The 20,419-nt window shown below is 56.2% G+C and overlaps 11 protein-coding genes across 11 annotated transcripts; 6 read left to right on the top strand and 5 right to left on the bottom strand.

Moving 5' to 3' along the window:
* Positions 1-468: 468 nt before the first annotated feature.
* Positions 469-3,284, top strand: CONPUDRAFT_59062 (RhoGAP-domain-containing protein; the record flags this gene model as incomplete). The annotated part of the gene is made up of 13 exons (XM_007772227.1): positions 469-822; positions 881-934; positions 1,025-1,140; positions 1,202-1,343; positions 1,408-1,653; positions 1,701-1,829; positions 1,884-2,022; positions 2,071-2,236; positions 2,346-2,566; positions 2,645-2,785; positions 2,844-2,949; positions 3,009-3,159; positions 3,222-3,284. The coding sequence occupies 13 exons, from the start codon at positions 469-471 to the stop codon at positions 3,282-3,284; spliced, it is 2,028 nt and encodes a 675-aa protein (XP_007770417.1).
* A 773-nt stretch (positions 3,285-4,057) lies between these two features.
* On the top strand, positions 4,058-4,912 carry CONPUDRAFT_166881 (uncharacterized protein). The gene is made up of 3 exons (XM_007772589.1): positions 4,058-4,259; positions 4,315-4,593; positions 4,651-4,912. Exons 1-3 carry the CDS (start codon positions 4,159-4,161, stop codon positions 4,880-4,882), a joined length of 612 nt encoding a protein of 203 aa, XP_007770779.1. The 5' UTR covers positions 4,058-4,158; the 3' UTR covers positions 4,883-4,912.
* A 103-nt stretch (positions 4,913-5,015) lies between these two features.
* On the bottom strand, positions 5,016-6,875 carry CONPUDRAFT_126834 (uncharacterized protein). The gene is made up of 3 exons (XM_007772588.1): positions 5,727-6,875; positions 5,345-5,632; positions 5,016-5,272 (listed from the first exon to the last, which is right to left on the bottom strand). The coding sequence occupies exons 1-3, from the start codon at positions 6,720-6,722 to the stop codon at positions 5,219-5,221; spliced, it is 1,338 nt and encodes a 445-aa protein (XP_007770778.1). The 5' UTR covers positions 6,723-6,875; the 3' UTR covers positions 5,016-5,218.
* A 224-nt stretch (positions 6,876-7,099) lies between these two features.
* Positions 7,100-7,687, bottom strand: CONPUDRAFT_126831 (histone-fold-containing protein). The gene is made up of 3 exons (XM_007772587.1): positions 7,581-7,687; positions 7,360-7,527; positions 7,100-7,301 (listed from the first exon to the last, which is right to left on the bottom strand). The coding sequence occupies exons 1-3, from the start codon at positions 7,605-7,607 to the stop codon at positions 7,185-7,187; spliced, it is 312 nt and encodes a 103-aa protein (XP_007770777.1). The 5' UTR covers positions 7,608-7,687; the 3' UTR covers positions 7,100-7,184.
* A 182-nt stretch (positions 7,688-7,869) lies between these two features.
* Positions 7,870-8,599, top strand: CONPUDRAFT_145231 (histone-like type 2). The gene is made up of 3 exons (XM_007772586.1): positions 7,870-8,039; positions 8,098-8,244; positions 8,297-8,599. The coding sequence occupies exons 1-3, from the start codon at positions 7,941-7,943 to the stop codon at positions 8,465-8,467; spliced, it is 417 nt and encodes a 138-aa protein (XP_007770776.1). The 5' UTR covers positions 7,870-7,940; the 3' UTR covers positions 8,468-8,599.
* Positions 8,600-8,831: 232 nt separating this feature from the next.
* On the top strand, positions 8,832-9,968 carry CONPUDRAFT_91372 (DUF1753-domain-containing protein; the record flags this gene model as incomplete). Its single annotated transcript, XM_007772585.1, has 4 exons — positions 8,832-8,927; positions 8,984-9,124; positions 9,183-9,467; positions 9,591-9,968. The coding sequence occupies 4 exons, from the start codon at positions 8,832-8,834 to the stop codon at positions 9,966-9,968; spliced, it is 900 nt and encodes a 299-aa protein (XP_007770775.1).
* A 289-nt stretch (positions 9,969-10,257) lies between these two features.
* Positions 10,258-13,292, bottom strand: CONPUDRAFT_59317 (DHS-like NAD/FAD-binding domain-containing protein; the record flags this gene model as incomplete). The annotated part of the gene is made up of 15 exons (XM_007772252.1): positions 10,258-10,465; positions 10,539-10,804; positions 10,894-10,961; positions 11,029-11,161; positions 11,218-11,329; positions 11,387-11,571; positions 11,660-11,668; positions 11,741-11,824; positions 11,992-12,034; positions 12,092-12,188; positions 12,261-12,364; positions 12,462-12,529; positions 12,584-12,666; positions 12,727-12,786; positions 12,947-13,292. The coding sequence occupies 15 exons, from the start codon at positions 13,290-13,292 to the stop codon at positions 10,258-10,260; spliced, it is 1,866 nt and encodes a 621-aa protein (XP_007770442.1).
* Positions 13,293-13,592: 300 nt separating this feature from the next.
* CONPUDRAFT_155731 (uncharacterized protein) lies at positions 13,593-15,088 on the top strand (the record flags this gene model as incomplete). The annotated part of the gene is made up of 3 exons (XM_007772584.1): positions 13,593-14,017; positions 14,287-14,467; positions 14,531-15,088. 3 exons carry the CDS (start codon positions 13,593-13,595, stop codon positions 15,086-15,088), a joined length of 1,164 nt encoding a protein of 387 aa, XP_007770774.1.
* A 531-nt stretch (positions 15,089-15,619) lies between these two features.
* On the top strand, positions 15,620-16,695 carry CONPUDRAFT_155730 (uncharacterized protein; the record flags this gene model as incomplete). The annotated part of the gene is made up of 6 exons (XM_007772583.1): positions 15,620-15,634; positions 15,696-15,872; positions 15,961-16,071; positions 16,128-16,399; positions 16,543-16,615; positions 16,678-16,695. The coding sequence occupies 6 exons, from the start codon at positions 15,620-15,622 to the stop codon at positions 16,693-16,695; spliced, it is 666 nt and encodes a 221-aa protein (XP_007770773.1).
* Positions 16,696-16,765: 70 nt separating this feature from the next.
* Positions 16,766-19,359, bottom strand: CONPUDRAFT_126821 (MFS general substrate transporter). The gene is made up of 15 exons (XM_007772582.1): positions 19,257-19,359; positions 19,086-19,206; positions 18,926-19,025; positions 18,528-18,852; positions 18,351-18,479; positions 18,099-18,283; positions 18,005-18,042; positions 17,902-17,945; positions 17,769-17,843; positions 17,656-17,709; positions 17,458-17,599; positions 17,327-17,385; positions 17,206-17,252; positions 17,014-17,132; positions 16,766-16,944 (listed from the first exon to the last, which is right to left on the bottom strand). Exons 2-15 carry the CDS (start codon positions 19,179-19,181, stop codon positions 16,861-16,863), a joined length of 1,497 nt encoding a protein of 498 aa, XP_007770772.1. The 5' UTR covers positions 19,182-19,206; positions 19,257-19,359; the 3' UTR covers positions 16,766-16,860.
* Positions 19,360-19,542: 183 nt separating this feature from the next.
* CONPUDRAFT_138263 (zf-DNL-domain-containing protein) lies at positions 19,543-20,289 on the bottom strand. Its single transcript, XM_007772581.1, has 2 exons — positions 19,911-20,289; positions 19,543-19,860 (listed from the first exon to the last, which is right to left on the bottom strand). Exons 1-2 carry the CDS (start codon positions 20,267-20,269, stop codon positions 19,713-19,715), a joined length of 507 nt encoding a protein of 168 aa, XP_007770771.1. The 5' UTR covers positions 20,270-20,289; the 3' UTR covers positions 19,543-19,712.
* Between the last annotated feature and the right edge of the window lie 130 nt (positions 20,290-20,419).

Genomic DNA, 20,419 nt, shown 5'->3' with positions numbered 1-20,419 from the left:
GCATCGGGTAACGAAGAGCTAAGCAGCTTTTCCTGAGTTTCTATTTATTGGTTCCCGAGCTCTGTGAGCCGCGACTCGAGTTCTGCGCAAAACTTAGATACCTCATATCACGTGTTTCTTAGATCTGTAGCTGCATTTCGCATCGGACATTTTGACCTCCTATGTATTATCGCTAGCATTTCATACACAACTGTGGACCTTGGCATCCTATAATTACATCCTTGCATGCGTGTTGCGTCTGATATCATTTGAAAGTGATCTTTGACTCGGAGTTGTCTTCTTGTCAAGGCCACTTGGGGCGGATGGTGTTGCCATTTCGGGGAAGATACACCGAGGTGGCAACCCTAAGACGCGGCTCTAATTATTGTTAGGTGTCTGTTCCAACAACTGCACGACCTCGCCGTCGTAGCCGCTATCCCTTCCCCCGATCCCACTGCTCTCAGCACCTCGTGTCATCACCCCCGAGCAATGACAGAGGAGGCCCACACTACGCCGGCATGGGACTCGCACCCGCCGGACAATGCAGACTCCCAATCACCTCCGCAGCCGCACGTCCGAGCCCTCTCCCCCACAAGTCCAACAGTTCAACTCGTCGAATCATCCTCAACCCCTGCAGCTCTATCACCCCCTCACCGCGCCTACTCTCCTCCCCCTCGTTCCAGTTCCGATTCCATAGGTCGCCTTAGCGACTCAAGATGGCCCGGCTTGGATAGCCTCCCCACACTTGAACGGAAGGACACATTCACATCCTCGATTCCTAATGGTGACTTGGTGGAACCGAGCTTCGACGAGAACGCGCTCAGGGCACTCTGCGAGCTGGACGTGAGCCCCGTTGCATTAATAGATCATTTCCGTCGTTCAGTTCTGATATGACCTCCAGTGCGGCGTGCCCCTGCTCCTAGACCGGATTAAGCAGAGCATGGTTTCATGTCGGGTGAGTCTTCCTTAACCCGCCGGCCCTATTACGGCTATCCATCTCCAGTCATCCGTCGGTTGATGTACTCATGCATATATGCTACCCTAGGAAGTTTCCGTGTTCTTCAAGAAACGCGCCGTGTTAGAGGAGGAGTACGGAAAGAGTCTGCAGAAGTTGTCACGTACGACCTCTGAGGTGTATGCAATGAACGATGGCAAAGCAGGGTGCGCATACATGCTGACTTTACCTACTTCATCTTGACGCTCATGCAGATCCCGCTTGTAGGTCGTTTGTCAACGCTTGGCAGACGTCAATGAAAACCCACGAGGTTATGGCCGAAAACCGGATCCGCTTCGCACACCGTCTCAACGAGATGAGTGAAGAGCTCGCCCAGCTAGCCAAAGAGGTGGACAAAAATAGGAAGCAGGTTCGTATTCTCCCCTTGACATGGACTATATGCGTCATTTCTCATCGATAGTGCACATTCTCAGACTAAAGAGCTCGCTACCCGATATGAACGTGCACTACAGGATTCAGAAATGATCATGGAGAAATCGAAGGCGCGGTTAGATATGAACTCGGAAGAACTGGAGCGCGTTCTTCTCCAGAAAGAAGGCGAGTCGTACAAGGACAACGCTGTACAGACCAAGCCCCCAAGCGGGGCACCCGGAAAACGTGTTCTTGGCAAGGCGGTAGCGAAGGGTGGTCTGCTCTTGAAGGGCAAGAATCCTGGCAACGTATGTGCTAAGCCTACCTATCTGCGCGGCCATCTAATCCTTTCCAGATCCTGCGACAAGAGGATGACATCCGGCTACGGGTATCGAATGCTTCAGATACGTACCGCAAAGCTCTCATTGATACCCAAACTATGCGGCAAGAGTACTTTAACTTCCAGCTTCCCCGCATATTACGGGTAAGTGCCCCCCAGTCACTGGTTTCCGTATATATCTAACCGAAGCCCCTGCAGTCACTAAAGGAATGCACCGATGAGATTGATCTCGGCACGCAGTATCATCTCACACGATACGCGTTTCTCTTCGAGAGTATCGTGCTCAGTGATGGGTCTACCCTGGTCCCGCCGCCAACAGAGGAGGGCCTACCGTCTGGTAAGCGTCATATGTATTTTTAGACTAGTCGATATTCAGTCCCGACAGGCGCCGGCCTGAAGTCCACGTTGGAATCTATTGATAATCGCGCCGATTTCAAGCTTTACATGCAGAATTATGCCTACGCCCGCGGCAGCGCACCGCTACGCGGGCCTCGTCGCGACGGTCCCGCAGAAGAAGGTTTCGTACGTCCATTGTATCCTTTCACTCGTCTGTCCTTTTCTGAAGCACGCACTGCAGCTTCCCCCTCTGCCCATGCACATGTCCGGCGGCTACGCACAAACACCATCATCTTCGCACTCGCATGGGAACGTCGCTACAAGCGTGAGTCCACAGTCCGGTGGCTTGCACATGCCAGACCGCGGGCGCCCGACGTTCGGCGTCGACCTCGCCGAGCAAATGGCACGCGACAACGCCGATGTACCATCCATTCTTGAAAAGTGCTGTGCAACGATCGAACGACATGGTCTGCGGTCTCAAGGCATATATCGGCTGAGTGGCATGGCGCGCAAGGTGAACACACTCAAGGAGCGGCTTGACAAAGGTACGTCATATCGTATATACCATAGGACCTCAAAGTGATGATGTGGACTGGCCCATCTTACTTGCTCTCGCTGAATAGACATGGATAATGTGAACCTGGACGCGGAGGAATGGATCTCGGACATCAACACCGTGACGAGTGTGCTGAAGATGTGGCTCCGAGAGCTTCCAGAGCCGCTGATGACGTCGCAGTTGCATCAAGGCTTCGTTGATGCTGCTAGTATGTTATTTCGTGATTGCTCACTCCGTGAGCCATTCTGATGACATATGTGTGACAGAAATCGAGAATGACCGGTTACGGCATATACGGCTGCACGAGCGCGTCAATGACCTTCCAGACCCTAATTATGCTACGCTCAAGTTCTTCATGGGACACCTTCACAAGTACGTCATTTCCGTTCTTTTGGCTCACACCGGACTCATTTGTCGCGCCCGCTTTGCAGGATCGTGCAATATGAAGCGGAGAATTCGATGTCTATCCAGAACATTGGTATCGTCTTCGGACCAACGCTCTTCGGACAACAGGTTCCCACGGCCAACGGGGCCGCGTCAGGTCACGCCAACGGTATGGCCGATACCCCGCACCAAAATAAGGTATGCTCTGTGCCTTGGCTGCGATACCACAGTGCTGTTTTGTTCAATGCATTGTCACGTAGGCCATCGAAACCATTCTCGAGCACTACACGGATATTTTCGTCGATGAGGGCGAAGCGTCGTAGATGCCGGCATGTCACCGGGTTTTCGGTCATGCTCGGCCATCACACAACTATCGCCTGTACCCGCTACAAAGGGCGCTTCCTCGCTCCGTTCCGTCTCCTCGTCATTTTGTGATATAAGGGGTGGGGAGGTGTTCGTCTCACCTAACTTATGCATTCCCTCGCTAGCTCGAGGTCCCGGTCTTTCCTCGTCCCCTTCGTTTCGCTCGTTCTGGTCCTAATTATGTATGTATGCAGCCTACCTACGTTCTCTTTGCGCATTGGATGTGGAGTCTATTGTCCTATAACTCTAACTCGGTCAGACAAGCCATGTATCAGAACAATCCCTAGCTATCGGTGTACTTTCTTACCTCTTAGTACTGTACCAGCGCTCGACGAATCCTCTAGCTCTCGTTGGCGCTTGGCTACGGTCTCTACTTTTCTTTTTTCTTCTTGTGTGGAATATGGAATGTATATGATACCCAGCTCGGTGTTTTTCGATTCATGATAGCACATGTGTACATCTGCAACTAGGACATTGAGTGATGCTGGTAAGGGCAGAAACCACGAGCATGGCACTGCGATCGGTCATGTCGGATTTGCAACCAGGCCACATTTCCGAGGACTTCGGGCGTATGGGCTGGAACGTTGCCTTTCATTTAGGAACATAACGCAGTGAGATGTAATGTGCAATCGAGAGGTTTAATTCTACAATATGTACGTGCAATGCACTATATATATGAACAATACGACTGAGAAAGTACGGATGCGTCTTGACTGCGGTTGGGCCGAGTCAGGCGAGAGTACCAGTGTGAACCAGAAATTTGAACTTGGAGACGTGTCGTGATGTGCTGTTGTGATATGATATGAGATATACGAAAGCTGCTCGTACTGCTGTATGAACACCGTTCGCGGAGCGGATTGGAAGTCTGGAGATGGGATGGGATGGGATGTGGGTGGTACGGACGGGCTAGGCCTGCCCTACGCGCGTGTGCGTGGGTGGGCGCCGCCGCAGGTCCAGCACGTGGAAATGGCGGCTGCTCCGGCCCCGAAGGCTGGTCATCGCGTCGGATACGATATCGGATGGACGGAGGGCAGATCGTGAGCATGAAGAGGACGGAGGATCGACGGCGACGGGGGCGGCGGCGGCGGCAGGGAGTCAGGGACGCAGGGCATACGACAGGTACGCGCAGTACATACGGACGCCTCGTCCGAAAGCCTCGCAACGCTCAGCCGCGGGCCCTCTATTTGAGACTCTGAAGCTCAAGCTCAAGCTCAAGGTCAAGGCACCAGGGACGCTACACTTTCTCCCCAGTTCTTCCCTCCCCTACACGTGCGTGCGTGCGTGGGCTGTATCAGCGGTTTCTTTGGCGCTATCGCACCGCATTAGTCAGAGGGGCAGGCGCGGGCATCCGCTGGGAAGTGGCCCCCTCGAGCCTGAGTCTGAGCCCGAGCTCGGGCACTGCGGAGAAACCTGGAGAAATGGAGAAACTGAGGCGCAACAACGCAAAGGCACGAGCGCAGGTGAGGTCGCTTGCAGCGTTTCTCGGTTAGCGGAGCGCGAGACGTGCAGCGCGCGAGACTCGGAGGTGCAGCGCGGCGAAATTCGGTGGAAGGAATAATCTTGGGATTATACGGACTCAGCAGATGCGGTGTGGTGGCTGAGACATGGCATGGGGACGTGCTGTGCGCGTGCACGCGCCGGTCGGTGAATTGGCGTCTGTGCTTCGTTGCATGTGGGGGTAGGAAGGTTGGGTCACGGGGGCTGAGAGCGGTGTGGGGGGAGGGGAGGTGAGGATGACTGTGACGGCGTTTATGAATGTAGTTGCTCGATGTGTTTTGCGTGCTTGGCAGGGCGTATCTTGACTTTGGATTTGGATTTGAGAATACTAGTTTGTACAAAGCTGGCGTATTGAAAACGTAAAGTGGCGTTACAGAGCGGCGGAGGCGGCGAAACCTCAGAGCGCTGGGTCAACGCCGTGGAGGGGTTTCCTAGATGGGTAAAACGTCGGCTGCGATTAAACCGAGCATCAGCAGACGGAACGAGAGGCAGGATCATGATCATGGGGGATATGCAGACTCACTCGTCTGCGTGCACCTTCGGCGAAAAAGGGCATCCAGCCACCTGTGCCTTGGCCGCCATAGGACGTCCTCACGAGTGTCCCCTGATCCGGCTCGCAGTACTTCCACTGCGTTTGGGAGGGAAACACGATGCACCTGAGGGACGGGCACGCGGCGCGCCACACTTCGCAGAGCGCGTGTTCCTCGGCGTTGTTGCTCAGCCCGACGTAGTCGATGTGCGTCGGGCTCAGATCGAGCGTCGTGAGCCTGTCGAATGTGCCGAGGAGATGCGAGAGCGCGGTCAAGAGCCTCTGCACATTACGCCATATGAACCCCATCGTCAGCGATCGCGCGAATCAAGCGCACATTAAAGCGCAGACAGCCAAAACAAAACAAGGAACTTACAATTCCAGACAACGCAAAATGCAGCGTATGCCTCAACGCAAGCCTTACTCTCAGTGTCTCCACACCATGCCCAAGCGCCCTCGACACGTTCCTGAGCAGAATCGGGGTGACGCTCATCGCGCTCAGATCCAGACTCGCGAGGCGCGCCCCCGCGCGCGCCATGCTCGCCAGATCGCACTCCGTGACGTAGTCCTGCCCCACGAGCGCGAGCGCAGACACCGGTCTTCCGGGGAGCACGCTCGCTGCCGCGCGCGGGGCGCCGCAGAAGGACGCGAGGAGCGGGAGGGCACCGGCGGGCAGCGGGAGCGGGTCGCGCGAGTCCGAGAGGCGGAGGTGTACGACGGAGGGCACGCGCGCGAGGAAGGCGGGGAGATAAGCGGCGTGTGCGGGGTGGCCGAGGCCGCTGAGCGAGAGCTGGCGGAGGTGCGGGTGGGTCGAGTGGGGCGGGAAGAGGAATGCGGGTGATGGAAACGGGGTGCTGTGATCGGAGAGGTGGGGCAGGCCGAGGTGCAAGTCGAGCGCCTCCAGCGCTGCCATGACGCTGCCTGTGTTGCTTGTGCCAGGTGCAGCGCCGGATCCGAGCGTGTCTGAGAGCGCGGCGAGTGCGACGCTGAGCGGGGGTGGTCCGTGCGCGGCGTGCTCGCCTGGGTGTCCGGCATGTTCGAACGTCCAGCGGACGTGGAGACGGCGCACGGCGCCCGCGAGGGCTGGGTGGGCGAGGAGTGTCTGGCAGCAGCGGAGCGTGCGATAGGGGAAGGGCGACGCGGCTGTGAGCGTCTCGACAACAGAGACGTGTGTGTAGAGCAGCCACTCTGCGACAGCGCGCCATGGCTGGCAGACGCGGGCGACAGAGGCGAGTCCTACGGGAGAGAGGCCGTGGAAGATGGCCAGGAGGATCTCGGTGGGCAGTGCAGTGGACGCTGCAGGGCTGGTTGAGCTTGCACGAGCCTTGAGGCTACCATCGCCGTACATGAAATCGCTGTAGGTCATCGTCATCCTGGGCTGTTTGGGTGCTCAGGCGGTGGTGGTGGGCATCCGGATAAGAGGAGGGTACACATGGGTCTGGGTGGGTGCGGCAAAACCACGGGCATTTACCCCAGGACTCGTCCACCACGGAGTAAATCGCAATTCGATGTCTCCGTCTGTTTGGCTTATCAACCTCACATTCTCCTCCCCATTGGCCAATCCGCTATCATAACATACCACCCACGTGTCCAATCAGACACTGCGCCGTCCGACGTCCGCCCGAGCATCACAAAACGCAGACCGATCACCGGCATTCATGTCCCCGAGTAAAACTTCAAGAACGATACAGCGGAGAGCAAGTTGTAGGCCGAGAGACGCCGAGGACAGATATTAGACGGAAGAAGTAGATCCCAAGGACAAGGAACTTAGATTGATAAAATACAGTACTCTACAAAATACATAAATAGCAAATCATGTCCAGGTCTATAGGATCTAAGCACCGAAACCGTAGAGCGTGCGTCCTGACCGCTTAAGGGCGTAGACGACATCGAGAGCAGTCACCGTCTTCCGCTTGGCGTGCTCGGTGTACGTGACAGAGTCACGGATGACCTGGAGGTGGATGGTGAGACGGTGACCAGAGATAATAAGGGTAAAGAAGGAAGCTCACGTTTTCAAGGAAGATCTTGAGAACACCACGGGTCTCCTCGTAGATGAGACCAGAAATACGCTTCACACCACCACGGCGCGCAAGACGACGGATAGCGGGCTTCGTGATGCCCTGGATGTTGTCGCGGAGAATCTTGCGATGACGCTTGGCTCCGCCCTTTCCGAGACCCTGTGCAACAGATAAGCATCTGAGTCGAAAACTAGTAGCGCGAGGAAGCTCACCTTGCCACCCTTGCCACGGCCAGACATGTCGAGTTGAAAAGTGTTGGTGAGAAAGAGTTAAAGCAGTTGTGTTGGGAAGCCGAGGCTTGCTTAGAGTTGACGCAGAGGGCGAATGCGAATGAGAGAATCGAGGCCGAGTCGCGTCTCGCATATATACGAGGTGCGGGTGGCTGTGCCGAATTTCCGTTTGTTGATTGTCTGTGCGCGCCTCGGCTCGACACGTGATGTGCGCGACGCGCCTGGATATATACCCGAGGGAGTTTTGATCTTGTTCTTCCATTATCCGCCGCTCACTTCAAGCGTATTCGTCCGCCTACCGCCTACGACAACCACCACCACTCTACATCTACTACATCAGCAATGGCCCGCACCAAGCAGACTGCTCGCAAGTCGACTGGTGGCAAGGCGCCCCGTAAGCAGCTCGCTGCCAAGTCTTCTGCTCGCAAGACCGCCGCTCCCGTACGTGACTTCAGCCCTTATCGCACTTCGTCGTTTGCTGACTTTGGATTGTTTTCAGGCTACCGGTGGTGTGAAGAAGCCTCATCGTTTCCGCCCCGGCACGGTTGCTCTTCGTGAGATCCGTCGGTACCAGAAGTCGACGGAGCTGCTTATCCGCAAGCTTCCCTTCCAACGTCTTGTTCGTGAAATCGCTCAGGACTTCAAGGTATGTTGCTTTCACTCCGATCTTACCACCGTTGCTTACGATGCTCTCCCAGACCGACCTGCGTTTCCAGTCGTCGGCTGTCATGGCACTTCAGGAGGCCGCTGAGGCATACCTCGTCTCGCTGTTCGAGGACACGAACCTGGCCGCTATCCACGCCAAGCGCGTGACCATCCAGCCCAAAGACCTCGCTCTCGCCCGTCGGCTGCGCGGCGAGCGCTCGTAGATTGTTTTAATAACGTAGTCTGCTCTGCATTGGCGTTTCTACTCCGGGGATCGATCGTTCTTACTCTATTGTATTCCTAGTGTATACCTTTATATATTTCTCTCTTGACTAAAGTCATAAACTCCGAGTGTGATAATCTGGGTGAACCGTAGACTGTAGTGCTTTGGGCCATGCTTTCCATCGGGTCTGTCGACGATGACCACAGACGCTTAGGGGTTAGACCTGAATTAGGTGGCTTAGTCATGACCTTGCCTCGTCTCTTCGTCGAGGGCTGCACTGAGCTCAGCCAATCCACCCAGGTCCCAGCTATTCTCTACTCCCTCGATAAAATTGTGTGCTTGTACATGTCCCCCGTATGAAACTCATGCTCCGTCCCGAGTGGAGACGCCTCTGGCCCTTCTCCTCCTTCCTCGCCCTCCTCGACCTCAAGACAGGCGTCATTCTCGCTCTTCTCTTTGCTGTGCGTTATATCTGCTTGTCAGAGCGAGAAGGAGTTGTTGACACAAGAACGCGTAGTTGCTGAACAAGGTCGCGGGCGTGTATGGCCTCATCTCGGTCCTCACAGGCGCAGGCGGCTCCTTTGCCCAGCTCACGCTCTACCTCTATTCCACCATCGCCCTCGTCGCCCTCGCGTGGGGCCTCAACGCCGTCAGAGAGGTCCGTCTCCCCCTTGCCTTTTCTCCCTCCCCCCCGCTAAACGCCCACACGACCACAGGAAAACGCGATCCACACGCTCTACTTCGCGCACCTCTACTTCGTCGACCACGTCCTCTCCACCGCCTGGACCGTCTTCTTCGCCGTCGGCTGGTGGGTGCACACCCCGCACGACGGCCGGCGCACCGCCAACTCCCAGGCGCAGGAGGACATCCGCGCGGGCGCCCCCGCGGCCGCGCACAACCTCAACCTCACCGACGCGCAGCGCGCCGCGGCCGCGAACGTGCTCTGGCACGAGGAGAAGGGTACCGCTGCGCTGGTGATTGTGGTTTCGTGGGTTGTCAAGGTTTGTCGTCCGTCTCTGCCTTTATCTTCACCGCCCTTCCTCTCTTCCTTCCTTCCTTCCTTCCTTCCTTCCCTGCCTTTTCAAAAAACTTGACAACCACCCCTCACCCACCCAAATTCCCAGATCTACTTCGCCGCCCTCCTCTACTCCTACGCCGCACACCTGCGCAAAGGCTCCTGGGCCTCCATATCGCGCTTCCGCTCGCCCTACGCGCCTACCGCCCACCCGGCGGGATACGACCCCGCCATGACAGCCCCGCCGGACGAGGACGAGGACGAGGACGACTCGCTCGAGTTCTACCGCCCGTCTTCGGGCGCACAGTTCGCCAAGGCTAATGGGAACGGAAATGCAAATGCAAATGGGAACGCACGCCCGGGCCATGTCGCGCGCGGGTCGAGAGGGTCTGTGAGTAAGATTGTGCCTGTGCCGTCTGGCTCGGGGGCGGGGGCGGGAGCGGGAGCGAGAGGGGGGGAGGTTATGTTTGATGCGGGGGATGATTAGGCTGTCTCTGCGTGCGTGCGTGCGTGTTAGGACTATGCGTACTTGAGTAATTCGATTCTTGGTTAGCTGTGAGGGGGGCGGTATTATACCGCGTACTGACTTGTCATGACGATTGAGCTTTTTCGCTTCGTGTTTGGAGATGCACGCGTGAAAACGCACAGTTTGGCTTGACACTGAGAGTCGTTATGGACGTCGACGTTCAGCGAGCCTCATAGCAGACTCTGATTTTAAAATGGTCTCTTCGCGTCCTACTTCTAAGAACATTATGTAAATGTAGATGCAAGCATGGTCAACTAGTGCGCAGCTTCTTCGCCGGAGGCTCGTCCCCCTGCGTCTGTGCGACTGGTGCTGTTGTGGATGCACCCTGCGCCTCCTCGACCCTCTTCCCATTCCCATTCTCAGGCTGCTTCTGTTCTGAATCCTGCTCCTTTCTGCGCTTCTCGACCATCGCGTCTACCCATGCCCCGCCCTCGGCGCCTTCGAATAGCCATATATGCCTTAGCGGCCACAGTCGCAGTTAGAAAGCCATTCACAGCATCACCACGAGCGGAGAGACGAAGAACGACATACGTGTTCCCCGCGCGCACGGGCGGCGCCCGCCCCGCCCCCACTCCCGCATCTGCCTCCGTGGGGTCGTCCGACGATGACGACGGCCGCTTCGAGTTGCGCAGGTTCGCAATGGGTGGCTGGGGTGGGCTGAGCATACTACCTAGGTTCCCCTGGTCCTGGCCCTGGGCTTTGTGCGTGCCCGATGGCGCAGGCGGCGGCGGAAGGTCCCAGCCGAGCTCGGCGCAGAGGTGCTGCACGACGGCGTCTGCGTTGCCTAGGAGGACGATCTGTGTGTGGAAGACGGGCGGAGGTTTTGTGTGTTAGTGTCTTTCTTGGGGTGATTGGGGGGTGGGGTGGGAGAGGGGAGAGGGCGTACGTCTGGGTTGATGTGCCGGACGGGTGTCTTGTTGATGAGGATCTGTGGGACGGAGTGCGGTAGGTGGGCTTTGCGCCGTTTGCGCCGTTAGCGAGTACATTGAAGGTGGAAGAGGTCATAGCGAGAGATACGCACACAGAATCTCGGAGACGGGCGACACCTTGAGCGACGTGCCGATGACGAGCAGCAGGTCGACCGTCTCCCGGTCGGCGAGGAGCGCGTGGTCGAAATCGTCCGTCAGCTTCTCGCCGAAGAACGTGATGTCCGGCTTCGAACAAAACGTCACACCACTAACGCATAACACGGCAAACGCACACCGCTCACCTTCATAACCCCCACCGGCATATCCTCCTCCTCCTCCTCCTCATCGCTAGACTCCTCCCACTCCTTCCTCGCCCTCCTCTTCCCCTTCCCCCTCCCCCTCGCCCTATCCGCCCTCCTCCTCTCCCTCTCCCTCTTCGCCGCCGCAACCGCCCTATGCACCTCCGCCCACTCGCGGTCCCCCGCGCACAAGGTGCAGTACGGCACCCGCCGCGCCATAATCGCCGGCTCGATCCCGGCGCCGGGCACGCGCCGCCGGCACACGGTGCACGACGCGGTCCGGAACGAGCCGTGGCACTGCAGCACGCGCTCGATCCCCGCGCGCGTCTCGAGCGTGTCGATGTTTTGCGTGTAGTTCTGTGTTCGTGCGTGGTGCGTGGTGCGTGGTTAGAGTGGGGGTGGTGGTGTTATGTGTCATGCGGGGTGAGGGAGGAGGGGTGCTTACGCGGAGGAGCTGGGGGAGTGGGTGTATTGCATAGAAGTTAGAAGAGGGAATGTGAGGGGGAGGGGAGGGAGGGAGCCGGACCTTGCCTTTGTCTTCTATGACTTTGATAAAGCGGTGGCATGGCGAGGGTATAAAGTTGGAAGGATATATTTGACTGCGACGGTACTTATCGGTCTGACAAACTTGTATCACGGACGCACACGTACCTAGCGAAAGAGCTGGAATAACTTGGTTAGAAACAGACGGAGACTATATATGTACACTCACTAAAATACTGCTCATAGCACGCAATCCAAAGGTGTCAGCATCAGCGGCAAGAAAAGGGCAAGGACATTCGCACCGGCTGGATTTTCTTTAAAGTACTGTATATCGAACCTGAACGGACCCATCAATAACTTTGTGTCCGAATCTGATTATTGACAGCGGACTCACATCTGCTGAGGGTCGTCCAACTCGTACTCGCCCTTCTCCTTCAACGAGGCGTACAGCCCGTCGCGCGACCGGAAGTCAGGTATCCCACAGGAAACACCTGCAGCACAGCAGCAGCACCGTCAGCAGCGTGTCCGCACACAGTACACGTATCGACTCGAAAGAAACCCACTGATCCCAGCGCCTGTGAGAACGACGATGCGCCTCGAGTTGCGGAGGAGCGCGACGGCGTCCGCGACGGTGTTGTACTGCGGCAGCTTCTCGCGCAGGTGCAGCCTGTCGACGTTTCCGCAAGCAAAAGCAAAAAAGCATGGCTGAGGAGTCGCCCCCGGCGACGCTGTAACGTGTGAAGAGTGGGAAGGAGGGTACTTACTCCCGCGAAATGGCCACGCGCAGGAAGTAGAGCAGCGTCTTGAGGCGTTTGTGCCGCAGCTCGTCGCACTGCCGGTGTGCCGCGGTTACAGGTAATTAAGTGGATTAGGTGAGTGGACCTACCAAGACGATGCCGAACGCGAGAAGCAGTTTCGGGACGGGTATGTTCTGCACGACGACGTATTCCTTGATGAACGAAGACATTCCTGATACAAATTCGGAGAGTAGTGAGAAGCTATTCTCTTGACGGTTGAAATATCACACACCGCGTTCTTTGAGGTGATGCATCATCTTCCTGACCTCGTCTTTCGTCCATGCCTGTGCAGCTGTAAATGCAGTGACGTTAGCAACCATCTCAGCCACGCTTACACGTAGTGAAAACGAAATGGATGCTTCGGAGGCGCCGACGCAGCGCCTTGAGGTTAATGTTCCGCACACAGGGTCTCGAGGGGCCTATGAAAGCTTATGAGCACTTTAGCAATTCACCTTCCTCTTCCATTCTCTGCAACGTGTCCGCCTCAATCTCGATATCGGACTCCTCATCCTCGTCCTCGCTTCCGCAGGCATCATCACCGCGATGGCTCTCGTGCACGGGCATGTCGAGGTCCCGCTCCTCGGCCGCTTCCTCTTCCACTGCGAGCGCGTCCGCAGTGCGTTTTCTTCCATTGGACGGTTCTTCTTCTAGCTCTTCTTCTTCGTCCTCACCTTCCTCGGCGTCTTCGTCGTCCTCGTGCAAGTCCGCGAGGAGGTCCTCGATCGTGTCCGGCTCGGCGTCCACGTCCTCGGCCGCATTAAGGAACGCGCGGACCTGGAGCGCGTGCACCGGGTTCATTCTAGGCTTTTTGGCTGCCGCTGACGCCATGAGAGTGAGCGCAGCGTGCGTGGACCTAGCGGTAAGCAAGACGCGTTAGATGAGGTGTAAAAAGGTCAAGGGTGTCGCGTAGGGTCCGACGTAGATTGTGGTCAGGAGCAAGAAGCAAGACGCGTCTCCAGCTTAGCAAAGTCCGGCGCGCGGGGTAAACGTCATGGCTTTCCCCGATTGGTTAGCGATGCCACGTGGCGACGCGCTCTTTGAATCCTCTCGAGTTTCTTTCTTCACCCTCACCGATCACCTCTCGTTTATGGTGCTCAGATGAGACGACAAAATTCACCTTCTCTCTTCATCTCCTTGAGCTCCGATGATGCTTACATTTCCCCTTCTTCTCCCTCGTCCGAGTTTTCCAGTGCATATACCCACACATTCACCTCTCCCCAGCCAGAGGAGCCGGACGACGCGAAGGTTATCGACGCCAAAGTACTGACGAGACCAAAGACGCTTCCTTCTGAGATATTGCTTCATATCATCACTCTTTTCTTCGAGTCTGCTCCTACTTTTCCTACCATTGCTGCGCTTTCTCTGGCGTCTTTTCAGCTCCGCGAGGCTGCTCTACGCGTTTTCTTTCGTGACCTGACAATCTCTGCAAACTACATGTTCTCTGTTGTCAGCCTTCACCTCTCTCTGCTTGAGGGCTCTCAGGCAAGAGGCAATCTGGACGATGTCGGCCTGGGATTGGTCAGGTGGGTCTATGTGCCTGCTGGAATTTTTGGTGACGATGGCGCGCGGGCGGTTCTGGCTGATGCGAAGATAGGACTCTAAAAACAAGCTCTTCCGTTCTCTTCGATTCACAGCTCTACTTGCAGCACTTTACCTGCTTACGTTCTCTCTGCATCTCTTTCGAATCTGAAGGGCGTGCAACCCAGCAAAGTCGCGTCAACCGTATCTTTACCCCCGGTTCCTCTCACGCGACTCTCTTGCACTTGTCTTCCCTCACTCTGACTAACCTCAGCCGAGTCGACTCGGCTGCTCTTTTCTCTGTTGCCTCGTCTTGTCCATCTCTCGTTACTCTGAGCGTCAGCTGCACCGAAGGACTCGACGTCTCTTGCTGCTGGCACTGCTTCACGGAAAGCACGACCGCCGTCGTGCATTCGCCTATCCCCAACTACTACGCGAGCATAGCTGTGATGACGGTTTGTTTCAGACTCTAAAATCCGTGCGCATATATGCATGATACATCTCATTCGGCTTTGCAGGACGAATACGCTAAAGCCCTCAAGACGCTCACTAAACTAACTGACCTCCATCTCGGCGTCTTCCTCTCCGACGAGACGATGATCGACCGCCACCTCGACCACGAACACGGACAACAGACCTTCCGCTTCCTCCTCCGCGGGCGAGACCCATTCAACCGGCCTCTAGGCAAAATCGGGACGACTCTGAGCCAGGACGACGCGGACCCGTCGACTGCCCGCCGGCAAATCCACTACACGGGAGACGAGGAGGACGAAATCCACCTCAGCTACGAGGACACCGAGCTCGACCCCGCCACGCCGCACACGCCCGACCGCTGTCCCGTCTGCCACATTCTCGTCTCCGTGCCCGAGGTCCGCATGCGCGAGCTGGAGGCGAGCCTGGCGATGGCGGTTCAGCTGCGCTCTCTGCGCACCGTCTCGTGGAGCACGTTTTTTCCGACTGAGACTAAAGGCGCGCTGGCGAAAGGGATGGTGTACGGCGATCCGACTAGGGTTACGAGGGCCTTTGTTCGGCGGTGTGATGGGCGCGTGAGCATACGACGGAAGGCTTGGACCTGATTGATGTTTCTTGTTCGATTATAACAATATCTGTGCTGATGGGCTGTGGCCTCGTCGCTTTGCTCTATGGACCTTGGCAGCGTAACACGTATCCAGGACTAATTGTATCAAAATGAATGATAATTGACATGGCGTCGTAAACTATCACTCTGTGGTCAGCGAGGCTCTTTTTCATTAAGTGGTGGTCTGTTCTGTGAGTGGGGAAACAATAGAGCGGAATCTGAACGTTGGACTTCGACTCAGCAGAGGTCAGCTCGTCGACAAAAGGACCTCGTGCATTTGCGTTTAGTGTGCCTTCCGTTAAGACGCTTGAGCTGCCGATATCTGAGAAAACGTAGAAATCCGACATCTGTTTCGCTTAATGTCTACTTCACTCTTAATCCTCTACCACTTTCCCTCGGACTCGCAGTATTATTATCCGCTCAGATATGGGCCCCAGTTTGAAGCAACTATTTCAACGCCTTCGCCTTCACCGCCGCATGAGTTCGGGTCGCGACGGCACGGCGCCGCATGTCAACGTCGAGGCCAATCATGGAACCAAAGGCAGTAGGTCTGCAGCAAGCAACGTCAAGGCGTCCAAAGGCCGACAAACGATGGCTTTCCACAGGTGGATCGTGTCCGATACCCAGTAACACTCAAGGAACCACCAACAGAGGGGATCACAGTTCCATCTGCCCACACCTACACCTACACCAACCCCCTTCCCAAGCGCCCCCGTGCCCAGTCCGAGAAACATTCTTCCACGGGAGACATCTACGAATATTCCATATCCACCGGTGCGGAAGTCTGCACCATCAGAACGACTGAGAACCCATATTGTCGTTCTGGGGGGAGGGATGCAGGAAGAGACCAACGTCACGGTCGACTAGTAGCCATACGAAAGTACGAGGGCTCCCAGTCACTCGTGCACGGACGACTGGCAGGACGAGCGGACAGAGCTTGCCTGTCGCGTATATCACTGGAAGACGAACACTGCGAACCGCGTAAGAGGCATATGGGAGTCACCTCGAGCAGCCATTATCCTCTCACTGTCTGCCAGTACAACGATGCTTCAAAATTCAGCTTCATGGCTCCTTCGAACCTCGAGAATGACTTCAAACTCGGCAGCGCTGGCGGCTGTCAATCCAAGACGCTCCCCAGTAGCCAAGAGAATACGGACAGCACCATCGCTGTGGACGCCCAGCACAAGCTTATAGCGGACCCTGAAGAACACCTCCCAGCTTGGTCTCCGATACTGCCCGAGCCCAATTCCAAGAGTATGAGCATGAGCAGCAAGCGGCACTCGTTTTGCGGCTCGCCAAAAGAGTACATGTGAGTCTACGATAGAGCCGTCTTGCTATCTGCCATTGAACGCAAGTCACCTGCTGTGAAGGAGGTGCCCACAGCATCAGACTTGCGGAGCGGACGGGATGGAGGAGGCGCTTCAGGTGCTTGGTACGTTGTATGGTCCACAGGTCGCTCGAGGCGATGAGGAGCGTGATGAAACGCATGGGTGGGCTTGGGCAGGTTCTCAAACGCCCTTACATGGTTCGTCGTGCAAGGAGATTCTTTGGTGCAAGAGAGCTTACTCAAGGTTTCGCCTCGAGCAGGTGAACGGGCCGGGTTGAGTGCTGTAGCAATGTTGGACGATCACAGTGAATGCGGACGTATTCCCATTCTGAGCAGATTAGAATAAGCAACGTGATATCGTGGATGTATATGTATACCCAGTGTAAAAGGAATGAACAAAGTAATCATGTATATCGTTAGATCGTCTCTCAAATCGTCGTCATTCACGATTTGGCTGCCTCGGCCTCGAGAATCTTCCTGGACGCAGCACTGTGTCTGCGCAATACCGCGCCATATCTATATAAAACCTACGTTGGGACCATGAAGATACATCAGTCCTGACGTCAACAACGCCTTGAATTCGGAGAGGGACTCACAAAAGGAATGGGAACCATGACGACACCGATAAACCCGAACAGCGTGTTGGACCACCGGTACGTCAGAGTGTTGTACATCTTCTGGGAGAACAACGGGAACACGAAGCCCCCGAAGTTTCCTGCGATGCGTCGTATTAGCACCCACGGAGCGCAGGAAGGCAATGAAAGTTTAAGGGAGCAGATCAGACGTACTGCACAGGCTCTGTCCTGCATTGGCGGACGAGGCGAACGTCCCGTAGCTGTATGGGTTATAAACGCGTGCGTAAACGGCATCCCCACACCAACCAACCAATCATACAAAACTGAAGCTTACCAGTCGGCGAGATAGAGAAAAACGACCAGGTAGGCCACGTACGCCGCGAACATGAATATCTGCATTGCACCGAAACACATTGCACCACAGTGAGCCTCCCCCACCATCTACGCGCGTCCACGACCACGCACCATAAGCCCGACGGCGGGCACGACCCAGTGTATCCGGGGCGACGATGTCCACGCGAAGATGAACATGCCCGTCGGGATCGCGAGCGCCGCGACGCACGCGATGTACAGGCGCGCCTCCGGGCCTTTGCGGTGCACGTATTTTCTATGGTGCCAGTCGGCTGTGAGAAGGCGTCGGCGGTTTCAGGCGGTGGAGGGTACCTGTAGAGCACGTCCTGGTACATGTTCGCGAAGAACCCGAGGACGGTGCCGATGCTGTTTGTTTCGTGTGGTGTCAGCGTGGCTTGTAGTGACCGTAGGTGCGGGAGGCTTACAAAAGAGAGAGGTATACGGTGGCGGTTTGGCTGACGTCGAAGCCGTAGGTCGTTTCGAAGGTGTGCGAGACAGAGCTGAGCGAAGCGGATGGTCAGTGATGCCGGAGGCGGAAATGGTGCAGGGGAGACGCACTCGATGAGGCAGAAGAGCACGCCCCAGACGAAGAATATGTAGAGCTAGCGGGGCGAACGTCAGTGTTCATTTGGATATATGCCTTCAAGACCAGACGACCCACGGCAAACGTGATCACCAGCGGCTCCGTTCCGAGGAAGTCTGTGACACAGCCGAGATCGTTAGCGTGCTAGCAAACGAGCCAGTCAAGAACGTACAAAGCGGCCGGGTGCACGAGATCCAGATCATCGTCCGCAGACTCTGTTTCTGCTCTTCCGCCCTTGAGATATACCGCTGATCGCCGGTCTCCTTGCGCTTCTTCTTGGCTAGTCTGCGCAAGATAACCGCGGATCGAGTCTCCTTCATCACGAAGAGGACTACGAGGACATAGACGCCCGCGACGCTAAAGTGGAAATGAGTACATTGCGCATGACGGTGAAGAGAGAAAGGGAATGGAAAGAGAGACGTACATAGCGTGTACCCACTGTATCCACCTCCACTCTAGGTGCGGATTGGCCTCGATGAATCCCCCAATGACCGGACCGAGCCCTGTAGACGCTATCGATGCCCCAGCAAACGCCGACATAGGAAAACCTCTCCTACGACGATGTCAGTCCCGTTCCACAACCGCAGCCCACCAGACGCACTCATGCGGCAACCACAAATCAGCGACACTCCCGCCCACCAACGTCGCCCCCGTCGACCCAAACGCACCGCTCATCGCGCGCGCAAAGACCACGACCTGGATGCTGGGCGCCGTCGCGGTGACGATGTGGAACACGAACACGAAGAGCGCAGTGGCGAGGTACACGGGCTTGCGCCCGAACTCCTCGCTGAACGAGGACGTGAAGAGGGGCACGATGGCGACGAAGAGGAGGAAGATGGCGGATGCGAGGGTCGCCTCGAACTGGGTGCAGCGCAGGTCGCGGATCATGGATGTGATGCCCATTGAGAAGGACGCTGAGGTGGCGGCTGGGTGGAGATTTGGAGTTCAGGAGGCGTTGATTGTCGTTCTTGAGACCATGGTGGTGTGAGGGGGGCGTACCTGTCATCCCGGAGAAGGCGCAGGCCGTGAGGGTGATGCACCATTTCCTGAAGCGCGTGTACTGTGCTGGGTCTCTCGAGTCTCCCTCTGCGAATTCGACCTGGCACGCGAGCGTGGTGAGCCAGGAAGCGCAGTATTCATAGAACAGAACAAGGCTCACATAAAATCCTTCGTGTTTAGATACATCAGTAGTCGTCTTCTCGGGCGCTAGAGTGTTCTGCGGCGCACCGCGTTCTATCTCTTCCACAGCACCCATGACAATACGACACCAACGCAGTTACCTGGGCCTCTAGTTTAAAACAAGGAGGCCCCGAGAATCGACTTGACGTACCACTTTGCCCTATCCCAAGCCCTTGCTATGCAGAGACCAGAGTGGTAGAGACGAAAGATGGCGCCCATGACTCGTACGTTGTACCCATGAACACCCATATCGGACTATCCTCCGATGTGCCGAGTGCGGAAACAAAATGTCCGCTCGTCGCGCCCTGCGAAGGAAGTGAGAGATCGGCGTTGGGCGGCTTTGACGAGACGCTACCGCATACCGTGAGATCCAAAAATCCGAGCACTGGCTGCGTCTGAGGGGGGCTGTAATCCGAGCCTTTGGACATTGAGTGAGAGTGGCGTACTATCATTAAGCATCGTAACGGTAATATGGTCTATAACTATGAATATATAAGGTATGCCTATATAGAATGCAAGGTCGAGGAATGATGATCAACTGGCTGGGGCGACGATGGGTAGACGCCAGTTTGGGAGCAGAGATAGTAACACAAGAGCGGAGGCCTACCTAGTCCGCATACTCGACCACACCATCCCCACCAATGGTTCCTCGCCGTACTTGTTCCCCCCGAGCCTTCAGTATGTCCTCAATGTTGCTCAGCTTCCCCTCTTCTGTACTGTCCTTGAACCAGCCGAGGTTGTCAGCAATCAAGTGCCTATATACACGTTAGCTTTGTCAAATGCATTGAATCAGGCGCCTGCTCACCTATTTTGACATCCAGGACACTGAATGATAACGATACCCGTTTGGTACGCCCGCTTGGTAAACGTGTGTGTTGAGCGATGACGGTCACAATCTTCGGCGGTGCAGGTGAACGTCATAGAGTACCGAGGCTCTAGTGGGTCAATCTTTACTGGTTCAGATGAGGACACTGAGAGCGAAGAGCTGGCTTCTGCTGCTGGCTGGTCTGAAGGTGGCTTGGAAGACGAAGAGTTGAAGCGGATTGCTTCTCTCCGCTGGTACTGGGCCAACAGGGGCGCAATTGGGCTTCGGCGCTGTGAAGTCCCCCGGAAAGCAGGAGCGAACTGGGTGCGGAGGGAGCGGCAGAGATTTGAGGGCAGCATAGTGAAGTGATGGAGGAAAGCTGAGGACGCGGTAAGAATGACAAAGTCAATAAATTGTTTACTTTTCCTGCATTATTTTGTGACCTTGCGGAGTTCGAAAGCGCGTAACGCGTCTGTGGCGCGTGTACTCCGTGTGTCATTATCCCGCAT

Source organism: Coniophora puteana (genome assembly GCF_000271625.1).
Source record: "Coniophora puteana RWD-64-598 SS2 unplaced genomic scaffold CONPUscaffold_9, whole genome shotgun sequence".
Lineage (NCBI taxonomy): Eukaryota > Fungi > Basidiomycota > Agaricomycetes > Boletales > Coniophoraceae > Coniophora > Coniophora puteana.
Note: the sequence above shows the minus strand (reverse complement) of the source record. Positions and strands in the feature narration are given on the sequence as shown.

What these genes read in the sequence shown, in the direction of transcription:
- CONPUDRAFT_166881 (XM_007772589.1), top strand. Translation starts at nt 4,159, where the DNA reads ATGAACACCGTTCGCGGAGCGGATTGGAAGTCTGGAGATGGGATGGGA. An exon ending in CCCTACGCGCGTGTGCGTGG is followed by an intron (nt 4,260 to 4,314) that starts GTGGGCGCCGCC and finishes CCGGCCCCGAAG; the next exon opens with GCTGGTCATCGCGTCGGATA. An exon ending in AGTTCTTCCCTCCCCTACAC is followed by an intron (nt 4,594 to 4,650) that starts GTGCGTGCGTGC and finishes GCACCGCATTAG; the next exon opens with TCAGAGGGGCAGGCGCGGGC.
- CONPUDRAFT_126834 (XM_007772588.1), bottom strand. Translation starts at nt 6,722, where the DNA reads ATGACGATGACCTACAGCGATTTCATGTACGGCGATGGTAGCCTCAAG. An exon ending in ATTTTGCGTTGTCTGGAATT is followed by an intron (nt 5,633 to 5,726) that starts GTAAGTTCCTTG and finishes CGTAATGTGCAG; the next exon opens with AGGCTCTTGACCGCGCTCTC. An exon ending in CCGAAGGTGCACGCAGACGA is followed by an intron (nt 5,273 to 5,344) that starts GTGAGTCTGCAT and finishes GTTTAATCGCAG; the next exon opens with CCGACGTTTTACCCATCTAG.
- CONPUDRAFT_126831 (XM_007772587.1), bottom strand. Translation starts at nt 7,607, where the DNA reads ATGTCTGGCCGTGGCAAGGGTGGCAAG. An exon ending in GCCGTGGCAAGGGTGGCAAG is followed by an intron (nt 7,528 to 7,580) that starts GTGAGCTTCCTC and finishes TCTGTTGCACAG; the next exon opens with GGTCTCGGAAAGGGCGGAGC. An exon ending in TCAAGATCTTCCTTGAAAAC is followed by an intron (nt 7,302 to 7,359) that starts GTGAGCTTCCTT and finishes ATCCACCTCCAG; the next exon opens with GTCATCCGTGACTCTGTCAC.
- CONPUDRAFT_145231 (XM_007772586.1), top strand. Translation starts at nt 7,941, where the DNA reads ATGGCCCGCACCAAGCAGACTGCTCGCAAGTCGACTGGTGGCAAGGCG. An exon ending in CTCGCAAGACCGCCGCTCCC is followed by an intron (nt 8,040 to 8,097) that starts GTACGTGACTTC and finishes GATTGTTTTCAG; the next exon opens with GCTACCGGTGGTGTGAAGAA. An exon ending in AAATCGCTCAGGACTTCAAG is followed by an intron (nt 8,245 to 8,296) that starts GTATGTTGCTTT and finishes ATGCTCTCCCAG; the next exon opens with ACCGACCTGCGTTTCCAGTC.
- CONPUDRAFT_126821 (XM_007772582.1), bottom strand. Translation starts at nt 19,181, where the DNA reads ATGGGTGCTGTGGAAGAGATAGAACGCGGTGCGCCGCAGAACACTCTA. An exon ending in CTAAACACGAAGGATTTTAT is followed by an intron (nt 19,026 to 19,085) that starts GTGAGCCTTGTT and finishes CTCGCGTGCCAG; the next exon opens with GTCGAATTCGCAGAGGGAGA. An exon ending in TCATGGTTCCCATTCCTTTT is followed by an intron (nt 16,945 to 17,013) that starts GTGAGTCCCTCT and finishes GTCCCAACGTAG; the next exon opens with GTTTTATATAGATATGGCGC.
- CONPUDRAFT_138263 (XM_007772581.1), bottom strand. Translation starts at nt 20,269, where the DNA reads ATGCTGCCCTCAAATCTCTGCCGCTCCCTCCGCACCCAGTTCGCTCCT. An exon ending in TGTCCTGGATGTCAAAATAG is followed by an intron (nt 19,861 to 19,910) that starts GTGAGCAGGCGC and finishes ACGTGTATATAG; the next exon opens with GCACTTGATTGCTGACAACC.